At 47.2% G+C, this 24152-nt stretch overlaps 1 protein-coding gene across 1 annotated transcript in view; it reads left to right on the top strand.

Annotated features, from left to right (window-relative positions):
* The window catches only part of PIEZO2 (piezo type mechanosensitive ion channel component 2), a 339105-nt gene that overhangs the window by 247354 nt on the left and 67599 nt on the right, over positions 1-24152 (top strand). Inside the window, exons 17-25 of the mRNA XM_057526094.1 lie at positions 532-705; positions 10334-10545; positions 12113-12273; positions 19668-19844; positions 20134-20259; positions 21648-21848; positions 22430-22634; positions 22730-22831; positions 23890-24055. Of these exons, the coding sequence (XP_057382077.1) occupies positions 532-705; positions 10334-10545; positions 12113-12273; positions 19668-19844; positions 20134-20259; positions 21648-21848; positions 22430-22634; positions 22730-22831; positions 23890-24055 (1524 nt within the window). The remainder of the gene's footprint in view (positions 1-531; positions 706-10333; positions 10546-12112; positions 12274-19667; positions 19845-20133; positions 20260-21647; positions 21849-22429; positions 22635-22729; positions 22832-23889; positions 24056-24152) is intronic.

The following is a 24152-nucleotide window of genomic DNA, read 5'->3' as shown; positions in this document are numbered from 1 at the left end:
GAGAAGTGGGAAAGGTCAGCTAGGCACCCGGAGGTGCAAGGCTTGTAGGTAGTGATGGTTCACATCTCATTCATGGTGAAATTTCTGTAAGTCTTTAAAGCACCCTTGACTGGCTGAGGAAAAAGTGATGTGTGTGGGGGACAAGAATAGACCCAGCAGGATGGTCAGCCAGCAGTGGGGGGTGTCCTGCGAGTGAGGATGGTGGCTCCACCTGGAATAGGAGGTGCTAGAGATGAAAACGAGGACAGATTCAAGGGATGAGGTTGAAGGAACGCAGATGGTGGAGACCAGAAGGCAAAGAAAGTGTCGGGGGAACACCCTGATCGGGGCGTTTTGCACGAGGTAGACGGTTGTGCCAGTGAAGAGCAGGGTGGGGAGAGGGCGGTGGAGAGCAGCTCAGCTGCTTCAGGAAATGGGGAAATCGAGAATGCTGTCTTGAAAACACTCAATATGAAATCACTGTGAAACAGCCAACTTCCAGTAGACATTCGGGTAGGAGAGCCCACAGGGGAAAGCCGTTTTGTTTTGCAGGCTGGAGGACCTTGGCTTAAAACAGTTCACGGTGGCTGAGCTCTTCACGCGCATATTCATCCCCACGTCCTTCTTGCTGGTGTGCATCCTGCACCTGCACTACTTCCACGACCGCTTCCTGGAACTCACGGACCTGAAGTCCATTCCCAGCAAGGAAGACAGCGCCATCTACAGGTGAGCCCGTGCAGGAAGCTCCAGGAAGGCAGCCTGGACCCTCCCAACCATCTCACTTAGAATCTCAGCCCTGAACTTGCCATGAGTATCAGCCTGTAAGTGGGGAAAAAATGAGAAAAAATGTGGAATATTTGACGGCACTTTGTGAAACAGTTGGTAGTGATTTATGATGGTTCATGCAGTGATCTTGACAGGCATGTGAATTAGTTCAGAGTAGCTGTGTAGACTGAAATTCCTTAGTGGTGGTGATGTGTCTTTTGTGTCCAGGCTGGTGAGGTGTGTTTAGAACATTTACAGAATCTGGCTAATTCGGAGGATGAGTTTTCTGTCGCACTAATAGGCAGAGAAGAAGTCGCTGTGAGTGAGAGCGCAGTGCAGAATTCTCCCTTCCGTCTTGGAAGGGAAGAACCTTGGCTAAAAGGAGAGAATCTGCCATCTATGAGTAACCAGAATAAGATTTAAGGAAAGAAAGCGAAGGCAGTGTTTTCTTTCATCAGCTCCCTGTTGTGGTCTGCCCATCAATAAACATAAATTGTTTACAAGTAGCAGGTGGATCTGGCTCTCCCTGGCCATGTGTGCTGAAGCCACGGTGGGTCATCACACATGCCTAGATCTGCTCCATCACGGGGAAATTACAAGCATTCGTCTAATGAACCTTGATACTGATTTTCCTCTCTGCTTCGCATAATAGCCTGTGATGCAGTTCCTGGAAAAACACTTGTTAAGTAAATAAGGGAGCAAAGTGCTGTATTTAAAGGAGCACAGATGCCACAGTTGAAAATTCCCCTTAGCTCTTTTTCAAGGGAAACAACGTGTCCATCAAAAGAAGATGCAGCAGTATCTCATCATGCACAGTTTATGAAATATCAAACTGTCTGTGTTCTGCTGTGCGAAGGAGTGGAATTATGGAAAACTGAATTTGTTGCACAGAGTTCCTGTTAAGTATGTAGAACCTGATTTAATTATGTAGGTTCTGGAGAAGGACAGCAGCCTGTGTCAAGATGTGTTCTCCCTGTTTCCTCTGGTGTCCTGCCAGCCCGTAACCCCCTCGCCTGGCAGGACAGGGAAGGAGGCCAAGCAGTCTGTTGAGTCTGAGACCGGAGCTGGCCCTCCTCTGGCCGCAGCTCAGCCTGAGCGCCCCCCTTAACTGTTACATTTCCAAGAAAATGTAAAGGGCGAGGCGAGAGTATATAATGGCAGCCACCTGAATGGTTTAGGAATGCAGGATTTCATTTTTGGTTCTGTGAAAAACAGTTTTCTAGAAGCTCGAGGAGTTCAAAGGACTCACTCAAGTTCGGTGTTTTGGGATTTCATGCAAGAGTTTCATATAAAAGTCCCCCAGATTTCAACTTGGAACATAAGATACGTATCCCATCTTTTTCGCAGCTCTTTTCCATTGTAGTATTTTCCTTACTAACAATTTTCACCTCACGGTAGTTTTAGTGCCTAGAACGCTAGTAAATGGCTACATTAAAATCAAAATGATGAAGAGAAACGTATTTTCGGAGTTGGGATTGACTGTCCTGCTTTGCCTTCTCTGTTCCTGCCCGCTTAGTAGATGCTTGGGGGGGGGGAAAAAAAAAACCTCCCAAATTGGGAATAATCGATGCATTTTATCCCTTAAAGTGATTCCAGTACTGTTGTTTCTGTGATAGCCAGCTGTCCTTTTCCTGGTTTGTCTGTTGTTTTTGTGGTTTGTGTAGGCCCTGTAGGCAAATGTCACTTGTGTCTGAAGCAGAATTCATTGTTTAGCCTTCCAGAATTTATAAAGTTAGCATTATGAAAATGTTTTATGATATACCTTATGTGAAACTATTATTAGTTCTAGGTAGGCATTCTCAGGAATATCATTTCCCTTATATACTGATAAAATATATAACATAATTACAATGTAATTATTATATAATATATACTTAATAAGGTACTAAATATCCACTCCTTATTTAAATATCCGTCACTGCAATTTGTCCATAATTTGTTTTAGAAAGTACAGTGATGCCTATAGAAATAGAATGACTTTTTTCTGACTTCAGTTTTACAACACCTCAGAAAACAGTATGTTGAATATGGACATTTAGGAGGATTTTCTTTTTTTAATTCCGGGGAAGGAGCAAGAATTCATGTTTTCCGTGGTATTTTATCTGATAAATGCATTCTGGACATGTAAACCTTACAGATTCCTGACAGGGTGTGTGACTGGGGGGTAGGGAGGGAGAGACTGTTACCGTCCGGCGATTTCCTGACTTTGATTTCTCTGCTGCCGAATCTCGCTGTCCGGACCCTCCTCCGGTGCGTGCACCATGTCGGTGACACACGTGGTGGTGCAGAGCTTACGGGACACCAGCTCTTCCTCTCTGGCTAACGCTCTCCTCTTTCTCTCTCCAACTGTCCCCCGCTGCCACCACCTGCTTCCTTGTGCCCCCGTGTAGCCATGCCAAGGTCAATGGGCGCGTGTATCTGATAATAAATAGGTGGGTACCTCAACGTTTTCTCTCTCGGTTTCCTTTTTTAAAATGGTCTCTGGGGGTGTTAAACACTTCATTAGCTTGTAAGTGAAAAATGGCATCATCAGACAGTGGGCGTGGCCTGCAGGTGCGCTGGATGTCTTTTGCAAACCCAGCTATTCGGCGTTTGGACCGAATGGTGCTGCCGAGCGGACTCGGAGGTGGCCGTGGGTCTTCGGCTGGCCCTCGGCTTTGGCCTGGCTCAGCCGCCAGCCCCACTGATGTCGCCCTTGGTAGAGTTGGTTCCCGGCTCCCTCTTGAACACATAATGGAGGGCTCAGCTCCAGAACCAGCTCTCCACAGACCTGCCCGTCACTGCCGGCTCCCCGCTGAGCGGAACTGCCCTTGCTCTGAATTCCCGGAGCACTTTCTCATCGCTGCCCCCCGACACTGGCCTTCAGCCCCTATCTGCCTGGCTATCTTGTCTCCCCTGCCCGAGGCCTCCACCCCGCAGGCCCTGTAAAATCCATCTCACTTACCGTGGAGGCTTAACCATTAGTGGACCCTCAGTAGATATTCCTGAATGAAGTGACAATGGTCACAACAATCTATGGTTAAGAGAAAATTAAAGCATCAGTTTCCTCAAATATACGTCTACTTGAAAGAGCAACGTATTGAAGGACGGTATTTTACATGACCCAACTTCACAATATATTTGCTTTCTGCAAAAAAGGCAAAGTTGGGCAGTACCTTCGAAGCATATCACCCAGCTGGGGAGCTAAACCAAGCAGGTAACCACACGTAATAAAGAGTGAGCTTTGACATGTGCCGTGTGTAGAGTTACCTCAAGTGCCCTAAGAGTTCAGAGAAAAGAGCCTTTGGGGTCTAATTTACCAAAACTCTTCTTACTTTATTAAGTAGGTGAATTAAAATACCCGCTCCCATAACTTCATGTCATTAGTAATCAAGTCAGTAATTTAGGTAATAGAAACAGGTATTTTGCAAGAAATCCACTTAACAAAATAACCCTGGGAAAGATTTGTTGGTTCTCTAGTCCATTATCTTAAGTAAAATCCCAAGGCTGACAACCAAATAGCAAACCCTAGGAGGCAGAACTTCTAGAAGGAGGTGTAAAAACTTAGCACATCGTGTGCAGATCTCTGCAGAAGAGGAAGGAGGCCGGGCTTGCTCCCTTTGGGGCCAGTTTTGTGGACAGCCTGAGAGAGAAAAGTCAACCTCAGGTTTTTAGCTGCCAGTCAGAGAAGTAAGACAGAGACTCGAGCCAGAAATCTCGAGCAGCTGTATCAATCTTATGCCTCTAAACATAAGGAAGCACAATCTCTGTCTGTCTCCCTCAGTGTTTCTCATAAAGTATTGACCATTTGCTTTAAGAGTAGGTGGCTGGAGCACCCAAGAGGTCAGGAATTGGTTTGATGGGCTCTGATGGCTGATACACTTGGCCTTCCGTATCCACGGGTTCTGCATCCATGGATTCAACCAACTACAGATCAAAAATATGTGAAAAGAAAAAAAATTCCAGAAAGTTCCCCAAAGCAAAACTTGAATTTGCTGTGTGCAAGCTACTATTTACATGGCATTCACATAGTATTAGGTATTGTAAGTCATCTAGAGATGATTTAAAGTATACAGGAGGATGTGCATAGGTTATATGAAAATACTACACCATTTTATATAAGGAACTTGAACATCCGTGGATTTTGGTATCTTCGGGGGTCCTGGAACCACTCCACCATGGATACCGAGGGACGACTGTACAAATTTTGATCCCCGTTGTCCCCGACTTTTCTCTTGAGGGAAAGCCTATGCCCATGAACCCAAGTCACAAGGCCAGTGAATTCACTCAGGAGTTCTTAGACTGATCTAGATGCAAAGTCATCTAAAATAATTTAAAACTTGAAGCGTTCCACCATTAGGTCAGTCTTCTTTCCAGTGGAATCTCTCATTTTTGTCTGAATGCTAACATTTTAAGAAAGGCCAGGGGCTTCCCTGGTGGCGCAGTGGTTGAGAATCTGCCTGCCAATGCAGGGGACACGGGTTCGAGCCCTGGTCTGGGAAGATCCCACATGCCACGGAGCAACTAGGCCCGTGAGCCACAACTACTGAGCCTGCGCGTCTGGAGCCTGTGCTCCGCAACAAGAGAGGCCGCGATAATGAGAGGCCCGCGCACTGCGATGAAGAGTGGCCCCCGCTTGCCGCAACTAGAGAAAGCCCTCGCACAGAAATGAAGACCCAACACAGCCAAAAATAAATAAATAAATAAATTAAAAAAAAAAAAAAAAAAAAGAAAGGCCAGAGCTCTGCCTTAAGGGACACGTGACCTAACAAACGTTGTCCCTCTCTGGACAATGTGTGCCTCTGAAAGGCTGCACGTGAAGTGTGTCCAATGATAGGGTGAACCTTTTATTAAGTAAATAAGCTTTCTGTCTCACAAAATTTATTTCTGTACGCTCAATGCTGTTTTATAAGGAGAATAATGTGTTTGTAAATGTGAGTTCCAGTGAAAGAGGGGACATACCTACATTCGACTTCTGTGTCGATTACAATTTAGATTTGACCTTACGAGGTGTGAGGTGGCAGGTGTGTTTAGGACAGTGGGTGACTGATAAAATTTTGATGATGTGAAAAATTGCAGGAAGTTCTAGCTGAATCTGTAAACAGACTGATTTAGAAGATTTTAACAGGAGTAGTGATTATTTCTCCCACATATACACAAACCAGAGCCATTATACCCCATCTTGCCTAGTAGATTTTTTTTGGAGGAATTACTACCACACAGAGTTAAGATGTGATATTAAATTAAATTAAATTAAATCAACTTCTCATCTGTGAATACAGTTTTCTCAAAGTTCTTAGGAGTTCCAGAATATAATCTGAAAGAATTTTAAAACTTCTACTTTAAATATGACTTATAAATAGTACACATTTGCAAGAAAGTTCCTTTTTTCTAATAGTCTAATGAATGGGGTGAGTGCAGTTTACCTTGGAGTAGTTATAAATAAATGGAATTTAGGCCTTAGGGGATTTTACCATAGTAGAATTTCCATTTTCTTTATTGGAAAGTAGCTTAATATGTGGCTTTTCAAAGTCAACTCCTAGTACAGACTTAAACCTCTTCAGCTCTCCATAATTTGTTTCTTTGGTTTCAAATTAGAATGCCTCTCCAGTGTGTAGAATTCACTCACCAAACACTCAGGGAATGACAGTGTACACCAAGCAAAGGCAGGTGAGCAGAGTGAGACTGGATTTCTGTCCTCAAGGAGAGAATAAAATGATGTGGACACAAATTGAGAAATGCACACATTGACTTACAGAGCTGCGGAAGCGTGAAAGAGAGAGGGTGGGTGAATAAACAGACAAAAGTCGCCTGCTCTGTTGGAATGCAAGAGGAGAGAACCATCGTGGTTAAGAAATAGAGGGTTAAGCTCAGAGCTTGGATCATCATAAAAGCAAGACCAGAGTTACAGGCAAGGTCAAGAAAATGCAGAGAGAAGGAAATGGGCTCCTTGAGGGGAAAGACAGGCAAAACAGTGGGATTTAAGGAAGCTGGGGTGGGGTCCGGGAGAATCTGGTTCATCAGCTGGTCGGTTTGGATCCCAAAGTGGAAGTCATCCACCAGTGATGGGATAATCCACACGTGAGGATCAGCAGAGAATTACAAGCATCCTAAGTTCCTTTGCTGGAAGTTTCAGGGAATGTTTTTTTCACTAGAGGGTGGTTTTTAATTTAGTCTTTGAAAAATCAGGATCCCTTTTTAAAATGAGTTGGGGGGGGCACATACCTAAGTTAAGGTACACAGGCTTTCCTGGGGAATCGATACAGCCATCCATGACAGCAAAGGGGCAGCCAGTTCTGCCTCGACCCTGCCCTGGGCAGTCGGACCGCAGCCCTGCAGCAACCCACCCGGTCTGGCCACATGGTGGAGGGAGGTGATGGTGGCCATAAGAGGCCTTGGGCATTGAGACTATCGGAGACAGATTCTCGAGGGAGAAACGTTTGCACTGTTCTCTGAATGGCCATTTTAACACACAAGCCATTAAGGAATATGCTGATGGCAGAATTAGAGTCCAAATTGAGCACCCACCCCAGCATCCTGTGCTATGTGGTCCCACACGAAAGTGTGTCCTGATTCTGCCTCTTCCTTAACATGAATTGATGATGTGGATTATCAGAAAGTATATGCAAATCTGTCATTAGCAGATGGTTCTTTACTCTAAAAATGTTCCTGTGTACTAAGCACCGTGTTAAGCACTTAACGGAAATCACCTCCATTTTCACAACATCCCAGGAAGTAGGCACTGTTATTCCATTTCACAGATCAGCAAACTGAGATTTAAAAGACACGGCAAATATATACTGGGTTGGCCAAACAGCTCGTTCGGGTTTTTCAGTAACATTGGAAAAACCCCAATGAACTGTTTGGCCAACCCAATGTGTATATATATATACATGTATAATTGAATCACTTTGTTGTACACCTGAATCTAACGCAACATTGTAAATCAACTATATTTCAATAAAAATTTTTAAAAAAAATAAAAGACATGGTAAGGAACTTTGCCAAGTCCTCTCGCTAGTAAGATGTCTAGTTGAGGCTTGAATCTAAGTTGTTCTGATTCCAAAAAGCATGCTTTTAACACTGTTCTGGATTGCCTCAAAAAAAAAATGCTATGAGAAAAATGAGAAAAAAATGAAAGTCGGAAGGATTCACACAAGTGTCTTTTTAAAATAGAAACTCCAACCATGCATTGAAAATACTTTCATCTGTACTCATTTTATGCACGCAAATTTTCTCGGTGAAATTTCAGTTGGCAAACGCCTAGGCTGGTAAATGATAGCCTGATACACACTTCCCCTTTTGTCTTTTCTTTCTTTCTTCTTTTTTTTTTTTTTTTTTTGTTGGCCCTGTGTTACAAGCTCAGAGGTCAGGCTGCTCCAGAGGGCATCAGTATCACTGTTTCCTCACGAGGATGATGTCAGAGGGGAGGTAGCAGCATTAGACACAGGAACTCTCTCCCCTCTCCCCGACACCCCCAGCTCCATCAGGTCCCAGGTCTCCTGTAACTGACAAGTTTCCAGAAGTAGATCTTCCGGACTTACTTCCAAAAGGTTTAGTCTGATGTTCTTCTGTGATTCCTTCATTCAATAATCTCTCAATCTGGACAGCACTTTGGGGGTCTCGTGGCTGGAGGACTTTTTGTTACGTAGCTGTAGTGGCAACTGCAGAAACAGCCGCATCTCTGGGAGTTTCCCTCCATAAATAGCACTCATTACTGGAAAGTTGTTTTCTTTTCAGTATCAAGTCATGGCAGTGCCGAGGTAGATGATAGAAGTGGTCATACTTCCACAGTAAAATCCACAAATTTCTGTCATTGTGAAAGTGTCTTCTCACTTGTAAAATGCAACCCCCTGCTTGCCCTGAAGAGGACATAGAAACATTGACATTTGTGTAGCACCTGGCTTTCACCTTAATACCCTTTAATACATAGAGTCCTGATGAAGCAGGGACAGAAAAGAAGTACCCTGAGGGTTGATGCACGGAGCTGGTGTAGGAGATGTGGAACTACAGTTTCAAGAATGGGGAACTTCCCCAAAGGTGGAGGGTGAATTGTCTACCTTAAGAAAATAAGCAAGTGTATATATCCACACAATTTTTTCCACCATCCTCAGAACGTTCTTTGTTCATTAAACTAACAATTCGTTTCTGGCACTCTGTAATTTACCTACTTGACACCCTGTTAAAAAGAATTACTTTTGAAGGAGAACCTCTCTAACAGTCTAAGGACAATGCAGATTCATGACCACAGTTATCCAATATCACAGGTGTTTTAAATGTAAAACCAACAAGTTGCATGTGAGCTTAGATTTTTATGTAGCCAAACTTCCTCATTTTGTAAAAAACAAAAAACAAGTAAATTCCAGAGAGGTGAAATAATTGGCTCAGAACCCACAATGGTACAGATACAATAACATTATTAAGTGTCCATCCTGTTACAGCCGGGCTGAAATGTATAGATTAATTATTGCAAATGGAGAGGACTATGTGTAATTCCAGTAGACCTTTTCCTAATATGTATTGCCCACAAATGTTCCTTCAAACATTCATTTGAATATGAATAAAAAGATGTACTTTTTTTAAAAATTGAGGAGAAAGATCGTACTCGTTATTATCCACCACAAAATAAGCTGGACCGCCCGAGAGTCTGCTGGGCTCGGTGAGGCGACAGCTCCCACGAGCTCAGGGAGGCTCAGCTCCCTCATCCAGGCTCACGCATGTCTTCTCAGGAGAGCTGGTCTAGTAGCGCACCTGGTGCCCAAGGATGGGGCGTGATGCAGGCTTCTTACCCCCAAAAGCATTAGCACCCGCTGCATATGCTTCAGATGATGGCAGAATGGGATTGGTCTATGCAAAGGTTGACTGATGTTACATGTTATTTAAGAATTTAAAAATCCCTCCTTAAAATGTGAATGACTTGACTCCTGGGGGATAGTTTGCTGTGTTACTGAAAAAGCATGATCTGATTTGCCTCAGCAGTTCCTGCATTCTGTCCTTTACCACTGCAGTCCCGTCCACTCTCAGATCACTTGCCAGGCACAGGGTTCCCAGTCGAAGCCCGCTGCTTCTGCCATCCTGGAATGCACTTGGCGTTAGGACCCCCTGCACCCGGCGTACAGGAATGCAATAGTGGATGACGTATAGCATGATGTGTGATCTCTGACTTTCCTTATAATTCTTCTGTTCTCATCTCCTTTTTTTTCCTTTCTATTTCAATTACTTTGAGCAGCATCAAGAAAAAATTACCAATCTACCAAAATGAGTAAGTCCCCCTGTGAAGCCATGAAATGCTTGCTCTACACAATGCCATTTCATGCTTCTCCATCCTAAACTCTGACCATTTTCTCCTGTGGGAAAAATGTCAAGTTTAGGTGTCGATAGCTCTCATGACCAACTCATCACTAGAACCTGAATTGGAAGAGCTAACCAAACCTGAGTTTACAGTTCGTTTTTAGAAAGAGCTTTAAAAAATAAAAAGCGACCAGATGCTAACAAGCCCACATGCCAGGCTGTGTAGTGACTTCCGTTTTGTTTATCCTCCTTCACGGGCCCCTCACTCACATCCCCCGGCACCCTTCCCTCCCCTGATTCGGCTGCTCTCTGCCCACAGACTGGCCCACCCCGAGGGAAGCCTTCCGGACCTTGCCATGATGAAGCCAACCGCCAGCTTGGAGGTGGTGGAAGTCAAGCAGCTGGCAGGACCTGGGGAGGAGAAGCCGGGGGGATGCCCTGCAAAGGCCAAGAAGGGTGAGCTTGGCAAGGAGAGTGAGGAAGAGGACGAGGAGGAGGAGGAGGAGGACGAGGAGGAGGAAGAGACGTCAGGTAAGCCGCCCGCCGCCCCAGGAGCTGCTCAGAAGATGCCGGCTCCCAGACGGAGGGAGTGAAACACTGACTTGCTCCAAGTGAATAAAATGAGTCTACACTCGACCCAGGCAGTGAACTAGAGACCAGGGTGTGGTCTTTTGGTTGCTGTAGTCCTAGCTTTCCTGTTCCAATTGCTCCAGTGATTTCCTTGTAATTCTGACTTAGAGGAAGATGGCAGATGGCTGGTTGTCGGGGTCCTGCAGGGTCCTGCCCAGTTTTGTTTAGTCTGTTAGTTCCCAGGAAGCATGGAGGAACCAGAGAGCATAGCCTTTGGGGGGCTGACATTCTGAGGCTGTGATGTTGAGATGCTGCCCTTGTCTTTCCTGGTGCTCTGTGCTTTACAAAGTAGAAAATAAAAGGCAGCACCAGGAGGAAGATTCCTCCCAAAGACAAGCTCCCCACAGACTGGCCCCTTCGCCCACTCGTCGCAGAAACCCTAAGAGAGGCCCAGAAATGCTCCCTCCGTATCTGAGGGATGTGCCTTCCTCAGGTGAAGGAAACCAAGCTCTGGGGACCAAGGGCTCAGGACTAGGTTCTATTTTATACTTAAAGGCAGGTTTGAGCTTTACAGTAACGTCTCACCAAAAACTGGGCTGCGGCTGTTCACCCGCTGCCTCTTTACTTGCCCCTGAAGCCTCGAAACTGTGCCCAGGTGTGACCTCAATCTTGTAGTGACTGTCACCTGAGTCGCTCTGTAAATAAACATTTTCACAATAACTAAAACCTTCCTTAAACTTTCAGAACCAAGTACCTTACCTGTTGCAACCACCCCAGCCAGGTCAGGAAGCTACGTACAGAGACCCTGGGTCTTATCTGCCTGGGCCCGTGAGCTTCTGTCTGCAAAGGCGGGGACAGGCTGATTGCGTGAAACAGTCCTGTGAGGACTTGTGTTCAGATTAACCGGGACAGACCTTCTAGGCAGAAGCATGACCCCAGTCTGCAAAATGTTATTCCCTAGCACAAGGTGGAAGGTCAAAAATGACGAATTTGATTACAAATTATGACTGGAATGAGTCTGAGCGCCGCACTTGGTGAACTGTGACCTCAGCCTCTCAGGTCCATCCTCCACTGTGACAAGGGTGGGCTCATCCAGGGCGGCTGGTGGGCTCTGCCCACCCCCTCGTTAAGCCCCGGCAAGGAGACTGGCGCTTAAGGAACCACTGTTTTGGCAAGAAAAATGTCATGAAGAGGGAGCTCAGCTACTTAATATTCGGGGGAAATCAAAGAATCATAGCTCAGCCCTAAGAGTAAACAAGGTCAAAATTCTTTTTTGCACAAATTTAATGAAAAGATGGGTGAAAGCAACCTGTCCCTCATTCATTCTCGGCGTGTGACATCGAAGTCATCACCGGACGTGGGATTCTTGGGCCACCTTCCTCCAGATCGGGGTGCCTTAGATAGAATTCATCCACTACTCTGATTTTGCAGCTTCTCGTTCCCGTGGGAATGATACAAGGTAGGCTTTCAACCGTAATGGCATACACAAGCCCTTTTCGTGCCCTCGGGCACATTCCCTGCCCTGCAGATCTGAGGAACAAGTGGCACCTGGTGATTGACCGCCTCACGGTGCTGTTCCTGAAGTTCCTGGAGTGTTTCCACCAGCTGCAGACGTTCCTGTGGTGGATCCTGGAGCTTCACATCATCAAGATCGTCTCCTCCTACATCATCTGGGTGTCCGTGAAAGAGGCAAGTGACGCCTGTTTATCCTCAGGCCAAACTGAACCAAGGCCCGTCGCCACTTTCCTTTGTCAACTGTCGCTGATTTTTTAAGGGTGATTTCCCACGACGTCAGGACACCAAGTTCTGAGACAGGCACATACACTTGACACACAGAAAACCACAGGGCAGCTGTTCTGAGAAGAGGGAGCGATCTCAGGGCAGAAAGAGCCCCCGGCTTAATCCCTCATCAGTGTGGTCCTATCACAGAGGTTCCTGATTTTCATCTAGTCTTTAGTGAAGGGTATGAGACAGGATGCTTTTCTCCACTACGCGCATGGGAATCTACCTCCATAAATTCTCTTTGGGGGAAAACAATAACATTCCGGTGCATGCTACCAAGGAAACGCAGGTTCCAAAATTTGATAGAATCTTTCGTAGAGCTCACCCTGTTCATGATTGGAGTTTCTGAGATGAAGCACAAAGTCTTTCAACATTGTAATGGCACTTCTGTTTTCTTGCCTGAAAAGAGAAGAGTCATCATTCAGCCAACAATGATTTGGTGTTTACTGTGAGAAATTAGTTTTCTTTCAATTTCTTCAACAGATAACTTTCATGTATTTCTAATTTCCCTGGACTCTTTTTGAGTTGGTGACAACTCAAAGAGTCTTTGCCCTCTAAAAATTAGGTCAGGAAAGACTGCCTATAATTTTTAAAAAGTTAAGTAATAATATAATATTACAACTACAGTACTATGAACCCCAAATGTTTCTCGAGTAGGTAACTAAGGGGTAAACCTTAATGTGAGCTCTCCAGTCTAAACTGGGACTTTCTCCCTTTTCATACAAACCATCTGAAGTGGATGGGTAATCAGGGCCAGGTGGGAACAAAACAGGAACCACTGTCCCTGTGAGATTTGTGGCAGAAAATGACACATGCTCCATCGTTAGGTAACCAAGTCTATACATTGATTAGAAGTAAAATTTAGCCTAATATGTATATTAATTGAGAATAAAAAAGTTAAAGCATTTTAACCTTACAGGTGAATTGACCAATTCAGACAGAATTTGAGGGTCGGAATATTAAAGAGCAATGAAAAAGGATCAGAGGAAGCATGTGGCTAAAAATGAACCAAGTCCATTTCTGAATTAACCAAGTCTGGTGTGTGGATGATTTCTGATGTGTGGCAGAGTTGGTGCGGGGGCATCGTGAGACAGTTGAATGATGGGAGTGGGCATTCAATGAAAGAGAAATTAGTGTGAGTAGGGCATGGAAGACCCACTCTCTGAATCCATCCTGGAGAGTCCAGAAGGAGAAAGAAAGAGAGGGTTAAATGACACCACTTTCTCATAAATCCTAAATGAAAAGCAGACATATATACATATAATTTTAAATCATCCTAATGAGTCTTGAGAATGCGTTATTAATAGGCTGTCAAGTAAATAAAGGATTACGGTCTCTTCACCCTGTTGCACCGTTAGAAAAACGGCCTTTGGTGGCATGCGACCAGTTCCTCCCTTACAATTCACATATTGCACAGACTTCCAAAATTTTCACTCCTGATCCCATCTCTCTCACCTATAACTTTAAAACACGTTAAGAGACCCATGAATCGGAGACATTCTTCCCCTCCCACTGCTGGCACTGCTGGAATCCTGGTGCTGTAAGATGGTTTGACCCCCAAGTGTGTCTGGGGGTGAGCCACCACCTGAAGCGTGAGTCACCACAAGGTCCTGGGTGTCAGTGACTCTGAGGCCTCCCCCTCTGCACTGACTTGGTCCCTGGGCACCATCACCGTGTTCACAGCTGATTCTTATTAATGTCATGGGAGCACTGAGCCATCAGAACAGGAGGCATAATTATAAGAACAACTGAACTTTTCTCCGTGTCCCGAATGCAAGACACATTATGATCATCTTCAGGTAATGGAAAGCCCTGTAGTTACCTTGAATAGCAAGCAAGATCTCAGTTCGTTAATCAGAGTTGTCTAGCAACGGAGAAGAAGCAAACTCTGGTCCCTCACCCAGTGGAAACATGTCCTCTTCCAGCTGCTTCTTTCTTTCTCACACTCACCTCCCTCACCGCCTCCCTGCTCCAATGAACTGACTGGTGTTATGGACTTAGGCAGGGGTGGCGGGGATGCGGGGTATTCTGATTTGACTTGTACTGTCCTAGGATGGCCTCACACTGGGCTGAGGATGATCAAATCTACCCTTTTCCTCCCGGAGGCTCCTCTGCGATGGCTCCAGCTGCAGCTCTGGGGCCGTCATCCAGCCCGTGGTTTCCAGCACCCACTCCTCCTGGACCCACAGCCTTGTGGGCGCCCCCCTGAGCTGTGCTCAAACAGCCAGCCCCACGTGCATGCCCACAACAGCCCTGGGGCAGTAGGCACGAGGTCCCTGCTCTGCCTCTGGACATGGGTCCCAATGAAGCAATGACCCTGCACTGTCACCAAAGCATCCTCTCTCTTCTTGCTGCTGGGTTTTCTGGGTGACATTGGACATCAGTGCCCCAACCCTGTCACCAACTCCAAGGTGCACACACTGAGACTGCTGAGGGGTCCTGCTTGGAGCGCCTCGCTCAGGACTTTGGTAGAGAATTGGCATCTCCTCCTTACCCTCATCCTCTCAGGGTCGAGGGACAGACAGAAGCACCGCCCTACAGAGAATCCGCTTCACGCTCCCTCCTGTCATCTTCACCGTCTTGACCCATTTGTGTCCTCCTGGACCCACTGGCAGATCTCTACATGGTTTCCCATCGATTGTTTGGAAATTTGTACACGTTTGGCCAGAACCTCGTTTTGCAGTGTCACACTGACCTGCTCCAACTTGGTGCCTCATGACGCTTGGATTTAACATCTCTCTACACTGACTACAGGTGGGAGGAGAGATAGGTAGATGCTGCCTCTTGCACGTAGTTCTCATAAGGAGCCATGTGCCAGCCCAGCGTGGATGGGGCGGGATTTTGTACCATCTGGGGGCACTGCTCACCTGAGAACGGCCTCTCCGGGCTTGTGCGTTCCGAGGTGCCCACCTCCGCCCGCAGGGGCCTCTTGTGCTTTGAAGGCTCCACTCATCCCCACAGGAGCAGTCCGTCAGCAACGACATTTGCTGCGTGTATTTGCTGTCCGTAGCTTATTAATTTTGATTAATACAAAAAAAATCCTTTCTCAAAAACAGCCCATCAGTAAATGGCAAGATGAGAACCAAGTCCACATCCCCAGTGAAATCTTCAAGAGATGTGGCCGCACACGTGCTTCGCATTCAAACCATCCTTATCCAAGGCCACCAGCAAGGGTGCTGGTTTTCACAAGGTTTCGGGGCCGTTTCTCCCACAAATATTAAACTTCCCCGAGGTTATCTTCATGGACGTCTGAGGAGGAAGAGACCATGGGAAAGAATTCATTACAGAAACCCTTCTGCATCTCTTACTCAGAGTGACACTATTTTGGAAAGACCTAGATTTTAAAAATGCATATACCATTGTCTTCTTGTTTTATACGCAGCTGTGCTAATTTCAAAAGGTTCCTAGTGAGCTCTGTGAGATCAAGTTATTCCTGGGGGAGGGGCCAGTCCTCATTTCTTCAAGTATCTTTAGCATGTCCCACAGGGCCTGGCCAGTGTAGAAGCTCCATAAATGTTTACTGACTGAAGGAAGTAAATACAATAACTTTGCAAGTTTGAGATTTTCCCCAGATATCAGTTGATGCTTCATTATTATTATTATTTTCACTCTCACTAAGCATGGATTTAGCCTTTATTATGTACTTACAGTAAATTACAATAAATTGAATGGTTATATGGTGCTAGGTGCTGACGCAAAAGCATGGCAGACACGTTTCCTCCCTCAGCTTGCAGTCTGACGGTAGCGGCTGGTAAATAAAACCAAAGTCACTGTTACTGCTGATGGGGGAGGAGCCTCTGGCTGCTCAGGAGGGGGATGTCATGCCGAGGTGGCCCCATGGAGGTGACCTTGAAGCAGTGGGGGCTCTGAGGGAGGGAGACCGGGGATGGGCAAGCATAATAAGAATTGTCTGACTGTTTGTTGTATACATAGATGACCAGCTATTTCCCTAGAAATTCTTTTTTTTTTTTTTAAGACAGCAGAAATGGGCAAGGCTAGCTTATGTATTTATTTATTGATTGATTTTTATATTTATTTTTGGCTGTGTTGGGTCGTTTCTGTGCGAGGGCTTTCTCTAGTTGTGGCAAGCGGGGGCCACTCTTCATTGCAGTGTGCGGGCCTCTCACTATCGCGGCCTCTCTTGTTGCGGAGCACAGGCTCCAGACGCGCATGCTCAGTAGTTGTGGCTCACGGGCCTAGTTGCTCCGCGGCATGTGGGATCTTCCCAGACCAGGGCTCGAACCCGTGTCCCCTGCATTAGCAGGCAGATTCTCAACCACTGTGCCACCAGGGAAGCCCTTCCCTAGAAATTCTGACTCGTTGGATATTGGTGGGGGCCTAGATATCTGTCATTTTTTTAAAATGTATGTTCCATGAGATTCTTATCATCGGGGACATGAGGAGACCTTTGTCAACCATGATTGCACTGAATGAAGCACCACACTTCTCTGACTCCCCGTTTTCCTGTTTGTAACATGATAAGAAACAAAAATACCTGCGTGACAGAGCTTTTCAGTCCTTATTTAACTTGATTCTCCAGGTCATTGGATCCTGGTGACCATTTCCTTATCCTTGAAGCTCTCCCCACCATTGTTTTCCATATCCGAACACTTTCCTGGCTTTTCCTCTGTCTCACTCATGGTCCCCTTCCCCTCTCCCCACCAGCTTTTCTCAGGGGCCTGCAGGCTCCGTCCGCAGCCCCGTCTACTGACTCCAGACTTTCGGCAGCTGTGTCAGGAGCTCCTGTGCTCCATGTGTCATCTCCATACAATGAACGGACATCTGTACCTTCAAACCCGTCCTCTCTTTAAACTCCAGACCCATATCTCCAAGGGACAGCTGGACAGGACCTCATTCTTGAGTGTCCCAAAGCCCCTTCCATGAAATATCTCTACAGCTGAGCCCGCCACCTCTCCCTCAGCCCCCTTTGAGATTACAGCTGGCCCTCTGTACCCCAGGATGGGGAGCCCGTGGATATGAAAGGCAACTATCCTCTGACCAATTCCCAAAATTGCTCTAATCCTTTCTCCTTCCAATACGTATTCCGTTGTGTGGCCAGGGTCTTCTTTCCAGCCTGTAACTAGGATCGTGTTCATCCTCTTCTCGAAAACTTTCAAAGCTCTCTCTCATCCTCACAGTCACGTGATCTGGCCCTGGACTACTTCACCATTTCCTGTCCTAGACACTTAAACCGCCGGGTGGGCTGCCGAGTTCTCTGAATGGACTCAGAGCCCACTGCTCTCAAGACGGACCACCTGCAGCTCTGAGGATGGTCACCCCACGCTCCCCTCGCCTGTGTGGCCTGACACCTGCAATTCCTCTGCCTGGCCAGCTCCTGTTTGTACCCCCTGCCTCAGTTTAGATCTAATGCCCTCTGGGCCATCTTCCCTAACCCTGGATTAGATGTTCAGCAGTGTGATCAACACCCACAACTCGACTCAGCGCACCCCCGCTGTCGCGGTGTCATGGCTGTTTGTTGCAGTTCTCACTTGCACTACCTGGGTGTTTCTTGAGGGCAGGGAGCCGCACGGGATGTATGACCGTGAACCTAATTCGTTAATTAACCTAATTAACCTAATTAATAAAAGATATCATCTTATCTTTTTCTATCACTCAAAAGATTAAAAGTCCTATGTCAATTCATCGTACTGTTTTTGTACTCAATGCCTTAAATACATAATAAAAGAAATAACCAAGAGACTTAATTTTATGGGAGCTTTAGTAAGATTTGCTTCTTAGCACCCCAACTAGCAGAACACTTGATGATGACGGAGGAGGAGGAGGAGTCGGCCGGCCAGTCAGAATATCTTGCTAAAATGTAACTTTTGTTATTTGTTATGTTTGTGACTGTAGTTTACAGGGCACTTCCTTGGACAGTATTTCTTTCATCCTCAACTCTGTAAGCGGCTCCTACTGCCGTACTATTTCAGCACTTAACTCTCAGAGACGTTCCATGCCTTGGACAGTGACAAGTAGTTAAGTAGAAGGGTCGCAGGTAACAAACTGCAGAATTAATACTGTCTTGGCGTCTCCACACTTCTTGTTTTATAGCTTTGTAAGCCCAACAGGTAACCATACCTCCCTGAGTGCTTGGCACTTGGTACCTGTTCAGTTTTATCAATAGCATGCTTGCGGTTATTTCTACCCGATCATACTAAATGTTTCTATGATATCAGTGTAACAGTAGTCATATTATTTTAACGATATTCAGAATAAGTGAGGATTTTCCATGACTGAATAAGATGGCAGTGCTTCTGTACTGTTCAATGAACTGCAAGCTCTGAAGAACGGTTAGAAATGAGTGGGCATCTTACCTGATGGAAAAACACACTCACGGTCTCAAAGCAAGTTGAAGTCATTGCCTTCCTGCTTTACACCTGCCCCCACCCCAGATCCTGTCTCGGTTGGGGACTGCCATCCTCTCAGGGCTCTGGCTCCCAAGCCTGAAGCTGGGAAGCATCTCCCACACTTCCTCCCTTGCCCCCCAAACTGCTCTAAGCCAATCAGTCTTCAAATCCTGCTAATTTTACTTTCCGCCTCAGACCCCCGACTCCTCCCCCTCTCTGCCCCACTACCCCAGTTTGGGCCCTTGTCATTGTTCTGCTGGACAACTGCAGTGGGTGTGAGCTGGTCCCCTGACCTCTGGCGCAACCCCACTGATGCACCTGCATTCCTCAGCTATACTATCTAAATAAAATGCAATATTTCCCTAGGGTTTCCCAGTGGAAAGCCCTTCAGCACTCTCTGCTTTCTGCAGGAGGGGTTCATGTACATGATTGTAAAGGGTCCATCAAAACGTGGCTCCCAGATGTATGTCCAGCCTCCCTTTCTGCTGCTGTTCGCCGCTGTCGAGTCCAAAATCTCCAGCTTTTTGGGGTCACCTGCTCCTGTCATGCTACTTCATGCTTTGCTGCCTTTGCTTGTACGTCCTTTACCTGGAAAGCACTTCTCACCTTTCCTGGCCTGGCTGACTTTCTGCATCCTTCAAGGCACAGCTCAGGAGTCATCTCTGCCAGGAGATGTTCCTGAAGCTCCAGACTGGGCCAAGGACCCCCTGTGGGTGTTCTCACAGGAGCCTGTTCACCCGTGTAGTTTCCCGCTGCTACGTTATTTGACATCACCTGGTTATACACCTGTCTGCCTACAAGAGTCTTAACACTCAGGGCCATGCCTTGCGCGTGCAAGGAGCTCAATCAGCCTTTGCTGAACTCAGCGGAACAGGATCAGTCAGGTTGCCAGGTTTTGTAGATGTTGTGCCATGTTACGTATTTTTGTCCCCATTTCTTATTTTCTGTTTTCAGGTATCTCTGTTCAACTATGTGTTTTTGATTTCTTGGGCTTTTGCTCTGCCGTACACCAAGCTCCGCCGCCTGGCTTCAAGCGTCTGCACTGTGTGGACGTGTGTGATCATTGTCTGCAAAATGTTGTACCAGCTGCAGACCATTAAGCCTGAGAACTTTTCTGTCAACTGTTCCTTGGTGAGCCTCAGACACGGGGTTGGGGGGGCGGTGGGGCCAGGGGGGCGTGTCTCATTGCCTGGCCTTCAGGGAAGGGAGGCAGATACTGGGGGACACACATCCCCAGCACATCCTGTCTGGCCTTCATCAGCTCAGCAGGTTGGAGGCATCCTGGCCCCCCGTCTCTTCTGATGCTGAGATTTCCCCCGTGAAGTGGGTCTTCTCTCCCCCTAACCATAGCTGAGGGAGACTACTCTGAACTCTCCTAATCCATGGGGCCATTTCTTACTCCCCTTTCTCTTCTTTTCAGCCAAATGAAAACCAAACGAATATACCCCTGCAGCAGCTGAACAAGTCTCTGCTCTACAGCGCCCCCATTGACCCAGCGGAGTGGGTCGGCCTGAGGAAGTCCTCTCCTTTGCTTGTCTACCTGAGGGTAAAGCCTTCGTCACCCTAAGTTTGTGCGTCTGCCAAGTTAATGTCTGGAGCCCTTTCCCGGAAGATGCTAACTTCAGCTCTGATAGGGGCCTCATCCTCTTACATGGCGTTTGCAGTCACCTTCGAAACAGACGACTGAACATTAAAATCAGTATTGCATTATGCTGAAAAGAAATCGATTGAGTAGTTTGAGGTCCATTGAATAACGTATGACAAGTATATTCACTGGAACATTATAAAACCACTCAAAGACAGAGGTAGATTGACACTATCAGACACTGAAAGATGTCCAAAATATACTGTAACGTTGAAAAAAAAAGCAAACTTCAAAACACCGTTCATAGGATGAAGTCTTTTAGACACAAAGAAAAAATACTGAGTAAATTATACCAAATGGTCAGCAGTGATCGTTTCTGAGAAGTCGGTGTCACGTTACAAGAAATGTTTGCTATCTAAATTCTACAAATTTTAACCAAGGGCATATATTATGTTTAGAGGTAGCCAAATAAAAAGAGCATATCTTTGAAAAGGAAATTTTGATTGCAAGTAGTTGTAACAAACATAAGGAAAGCAATATAGTTCAGATTATTCACATTTTACTCTGATAGATAATCTGAGCATTTTACTTTGATGGATTATGCTGACAATGCACTTAAAACCTTTGTACTCAACTCCCAGAATTTGAAAGTGCGCTAAGCATCTCATTTTTCTTGGTATAGCTTTCTAGTTTTTTGCTCATATGGCAGATATCATTTGTAATGTATGAATGATGTCTACCATTAAGAGCTGTTGTAAAGATAAAACAAATGTATTTGAAAAGGGGGATTAGAATAGTGTCTGGCACATAAATGTTAACTATTTTATTATTATTGTTATCATCACTATTATTATTTTGTGGTATAATCAGTGTATTTTTCCACCTACTGCTCTCTCTAGCCGGCTTTCAGAGGTGTTCAAAAATCCCCCCTCTAATGCGAGTCCCATTCGGCAGTTCAGTCTGTTTCCTGGGGTCCTTGTAGGACACTGTACAAGGGTTTCTCACTTTTAGTTGCAAAGAAGGTTGGACGACCCTCCCAAGGTAACTGGACAAGGCTTCCAGGTTCAATGTGTACTTTTTCAGGAACAGGCATGACCATCACCTGTCTTTGGTGTAGAGGTTCCAGATCCTGTTATCATGGAAATTAGCCTGATTTGCATATTGGAGATAACTCCACCCTTGTTCCCATAAAACAGGGAAAATGAGCATTGAATTCAAGACTGTATTTTATAGAGGTGGGATCTGATCATGCACTGTTCTTTTAGACACCCAGAATGGAATGAGATGGTATCTCGTGGCGATTGTTTAAATGACCACATGGCATCACATGCAGTTTCCTTGCGTTCCAGAACAACCTCCTGATGCTGGCCATTCTGGCCTTTGAGGTCACCATCTACCGCCATCAGGAGTATTATCGCGGTCGGAACAACCTCACGGCCCCCGTGTCTAAAACCATCTTTCACGACATTACAAGACTCCACCTGGATGATGGACTTGTCAGTTGTGCCAAGTATTTCATCAATTACTTCTTCTACAAGTTTGGTCTGGAGGTCAGTTTCCTTGCTGACCTGTTTTCTTTCTTTCCTGTGAAAAGTCCCGTGGCTGCTTTCGGCCAGGTGGCCGCTGGGGCTTGGTGACACGTCTCTGTCTCCTCAGGATCCGGGAGGAGCCTAGCTGAAGGGTTAGCCTGGCCTGGTTGAAAGTCTCCAGGACCCGGTGCCAGTCCCCTGCTCTGTGGCAGTGGGCGTGGCCTCTCGGGATCTCTGGTCTTACAGATGTGTGGATGTCTGTTTCGTGCCTTCTGGATGTGTAACCTTAGCCAAAATGCACTGTTTTGACCTGAATGGTGTGGTAGGCCTGCCCTCGATAGAATGTACTTGGAACAGTGATGTTTCATGGAGAGATCATAGCGGTAATTCCCTCCACCATTTGAAGTGGTTCTTGCTGACAGTGACCTGGTCAGTTTTTCTGTCTCCGTGATGCAAACACCCCCAAAGAGGCAGCGCAGGTGAACACCTGCAGGGACCCGGCCCCAGGAATGTAGGTCTCCACCGTCCGCTCGGGGTGGGCCGCTGACACCACTCCCCTTCCCCGTGAAGCCGACTCTCTGCTTCTTTTCATCCTTACACAGACCTGTTTCCTCATGTCAGTTAACGTGATCGGTCAGCGGATGGATTTCTACGCCATGATTCACGCCTGCTGGCTGATTGCCGTCTTGTACCGGCGCCGAAGGAAAGCCATCGCGGAGATCTGGCCCAAGTACTGCTGCTTCCTGGCCTGCATCATCACCTTCCAGTACTTCATCTGCATCGGCATCCCTCCCGCCCCGTGCCGAGGTGAATGCCCCCCCGCCGGGAGCCTGCTCAGGGACAGTGGGGACAAGGGCACGGAGGGGCGCCCTGACCCAGCTCCTCCCGCCTCCACCCTGCAGATTACCCCTGGAGGTTCAAGGGCGCCAGCTTCAACGACAACATCGTCAAGTGGCTGTACTTCCCAGACTTCATCGTGCGGCCCAACCCCGTGTTCCTCGTGTGTAAGTGGGGCCGTTGGGATTCCCACTTGCTCGTCCTTCTCCTGGTGGTGCGTTCGTGCGCCCCCCTACCCCCTGTACAGTCACAGGCTGTCTCCATGCGTCAGCATCCCAGGCTGCTAGTGGCTTCTGCTGGCCCTGTTACATCTGCAGAGTTAAGACATAGCATCGGAAACACCATGTTGGCTTTCATGATTTCACTTACCAATGCACAACCCCGCTTTCCACCACCACACACCTGTACACACCCACCTTCTAGAAGGTGGACTGCAGGGGGAGGCCTTGTCCTGGGCAAATTGCTTGCTTCTTGCTGCCACCGCAGACATACACCTACAGGTGGGCTAGGGTAGCCGGAAGGACGCAGCTGGGCCACAGATGCTCCTGAGTGGGGCTGCAGCCCGAGCCCGTCCAAGGGCGGGTGACCATCCAAAGGTTTAAGGTCTGGGCTCCCACCGTAGGGGGTGGAGGTATGGTGCTGCCCACCCACGTGTGGGTGTAGATTAAAGACAACGGCCCTGGGAGGGGGAACTGTTCTGGGTAGCCGGCCGTGAGGGCAGCTGCGTCCTCTCTACCCGCCCCCGTCAGCCGCCGTCTTCACCTGCTCTCACCAGCCTCCACGCCCTGTATGTTCTGGTAAGTCTGGTTAGCAGTGCAGAGGGGGACGGAGAGGACAAAGAAAGCCAGAACGCCTGTATCTACGGCTTGTAAAGAGATAAAGATGACAGAAAGTGCTGAGTGGCCCCTCAAAGCTTCAGGGGGAGATCAATGCAGACAAACATTGTCATGTAAGAGATTCATGAAGACTAGTTATCGCCTGTTGCTTTCACTCACCGACGAGCAGACAGCGTCCAGGGACTCTCCCCCGGAAGCCCCGGAGCGTCTGTGGTCCCTCCTGTGTCCCCGTGGTGGGCGGGGGAGGTTGGAATCCAGGAGGAAGTGAACTCTCAGGACGTAACTCAGGTAGCAGATGAGGAGCCACTGGTACCCCGTGGGGACCCCTCCTCGCATCCCTAGATGCAGAGGGGGAGCGGGGGTTTCAGTTCCCGTGTCTGTCTTGCCAGATGACTTCATGCTGCTTCTGTGCGCCTCCCTACAACGGCAGATTTTCGAGGACGAAAACAAGGCCGCCGTGCGGATCATGGCAGGTGACAATGTGGAGATCTGCATGAACCTGGACGCGGCCTCGTTCAGCCAGCACAACCCCGTCCCCGACTTCATCCACTGCAGGTAACGCGGCCGCCCGAAAGCACAGCCCCTGGGAAGGTGCATCCCCAGAATCCGTGCCTCCAGCTCCCCCTGCCTTTCCCGGGGAGCTGACCCCCTG

Source organism: Balaenoptera acutorostrata, chromosome 13 (genome assembly GCF_949987535.1).
Source record: "Balaenoptera acutorostrata chromosome 13, mBalAcu1.1, whole genome shotgun sequence".
Lineage (NCBI taxonomy): Eukaryota > Metazoa > Chordata > Mammalia > Artiodactyla > Balaenopteridae > Balaenoptera > Balaenoptera acutorostrata.
This window is presented reverse-complemented; position numbering and strand designations above follow the sequence as displayed.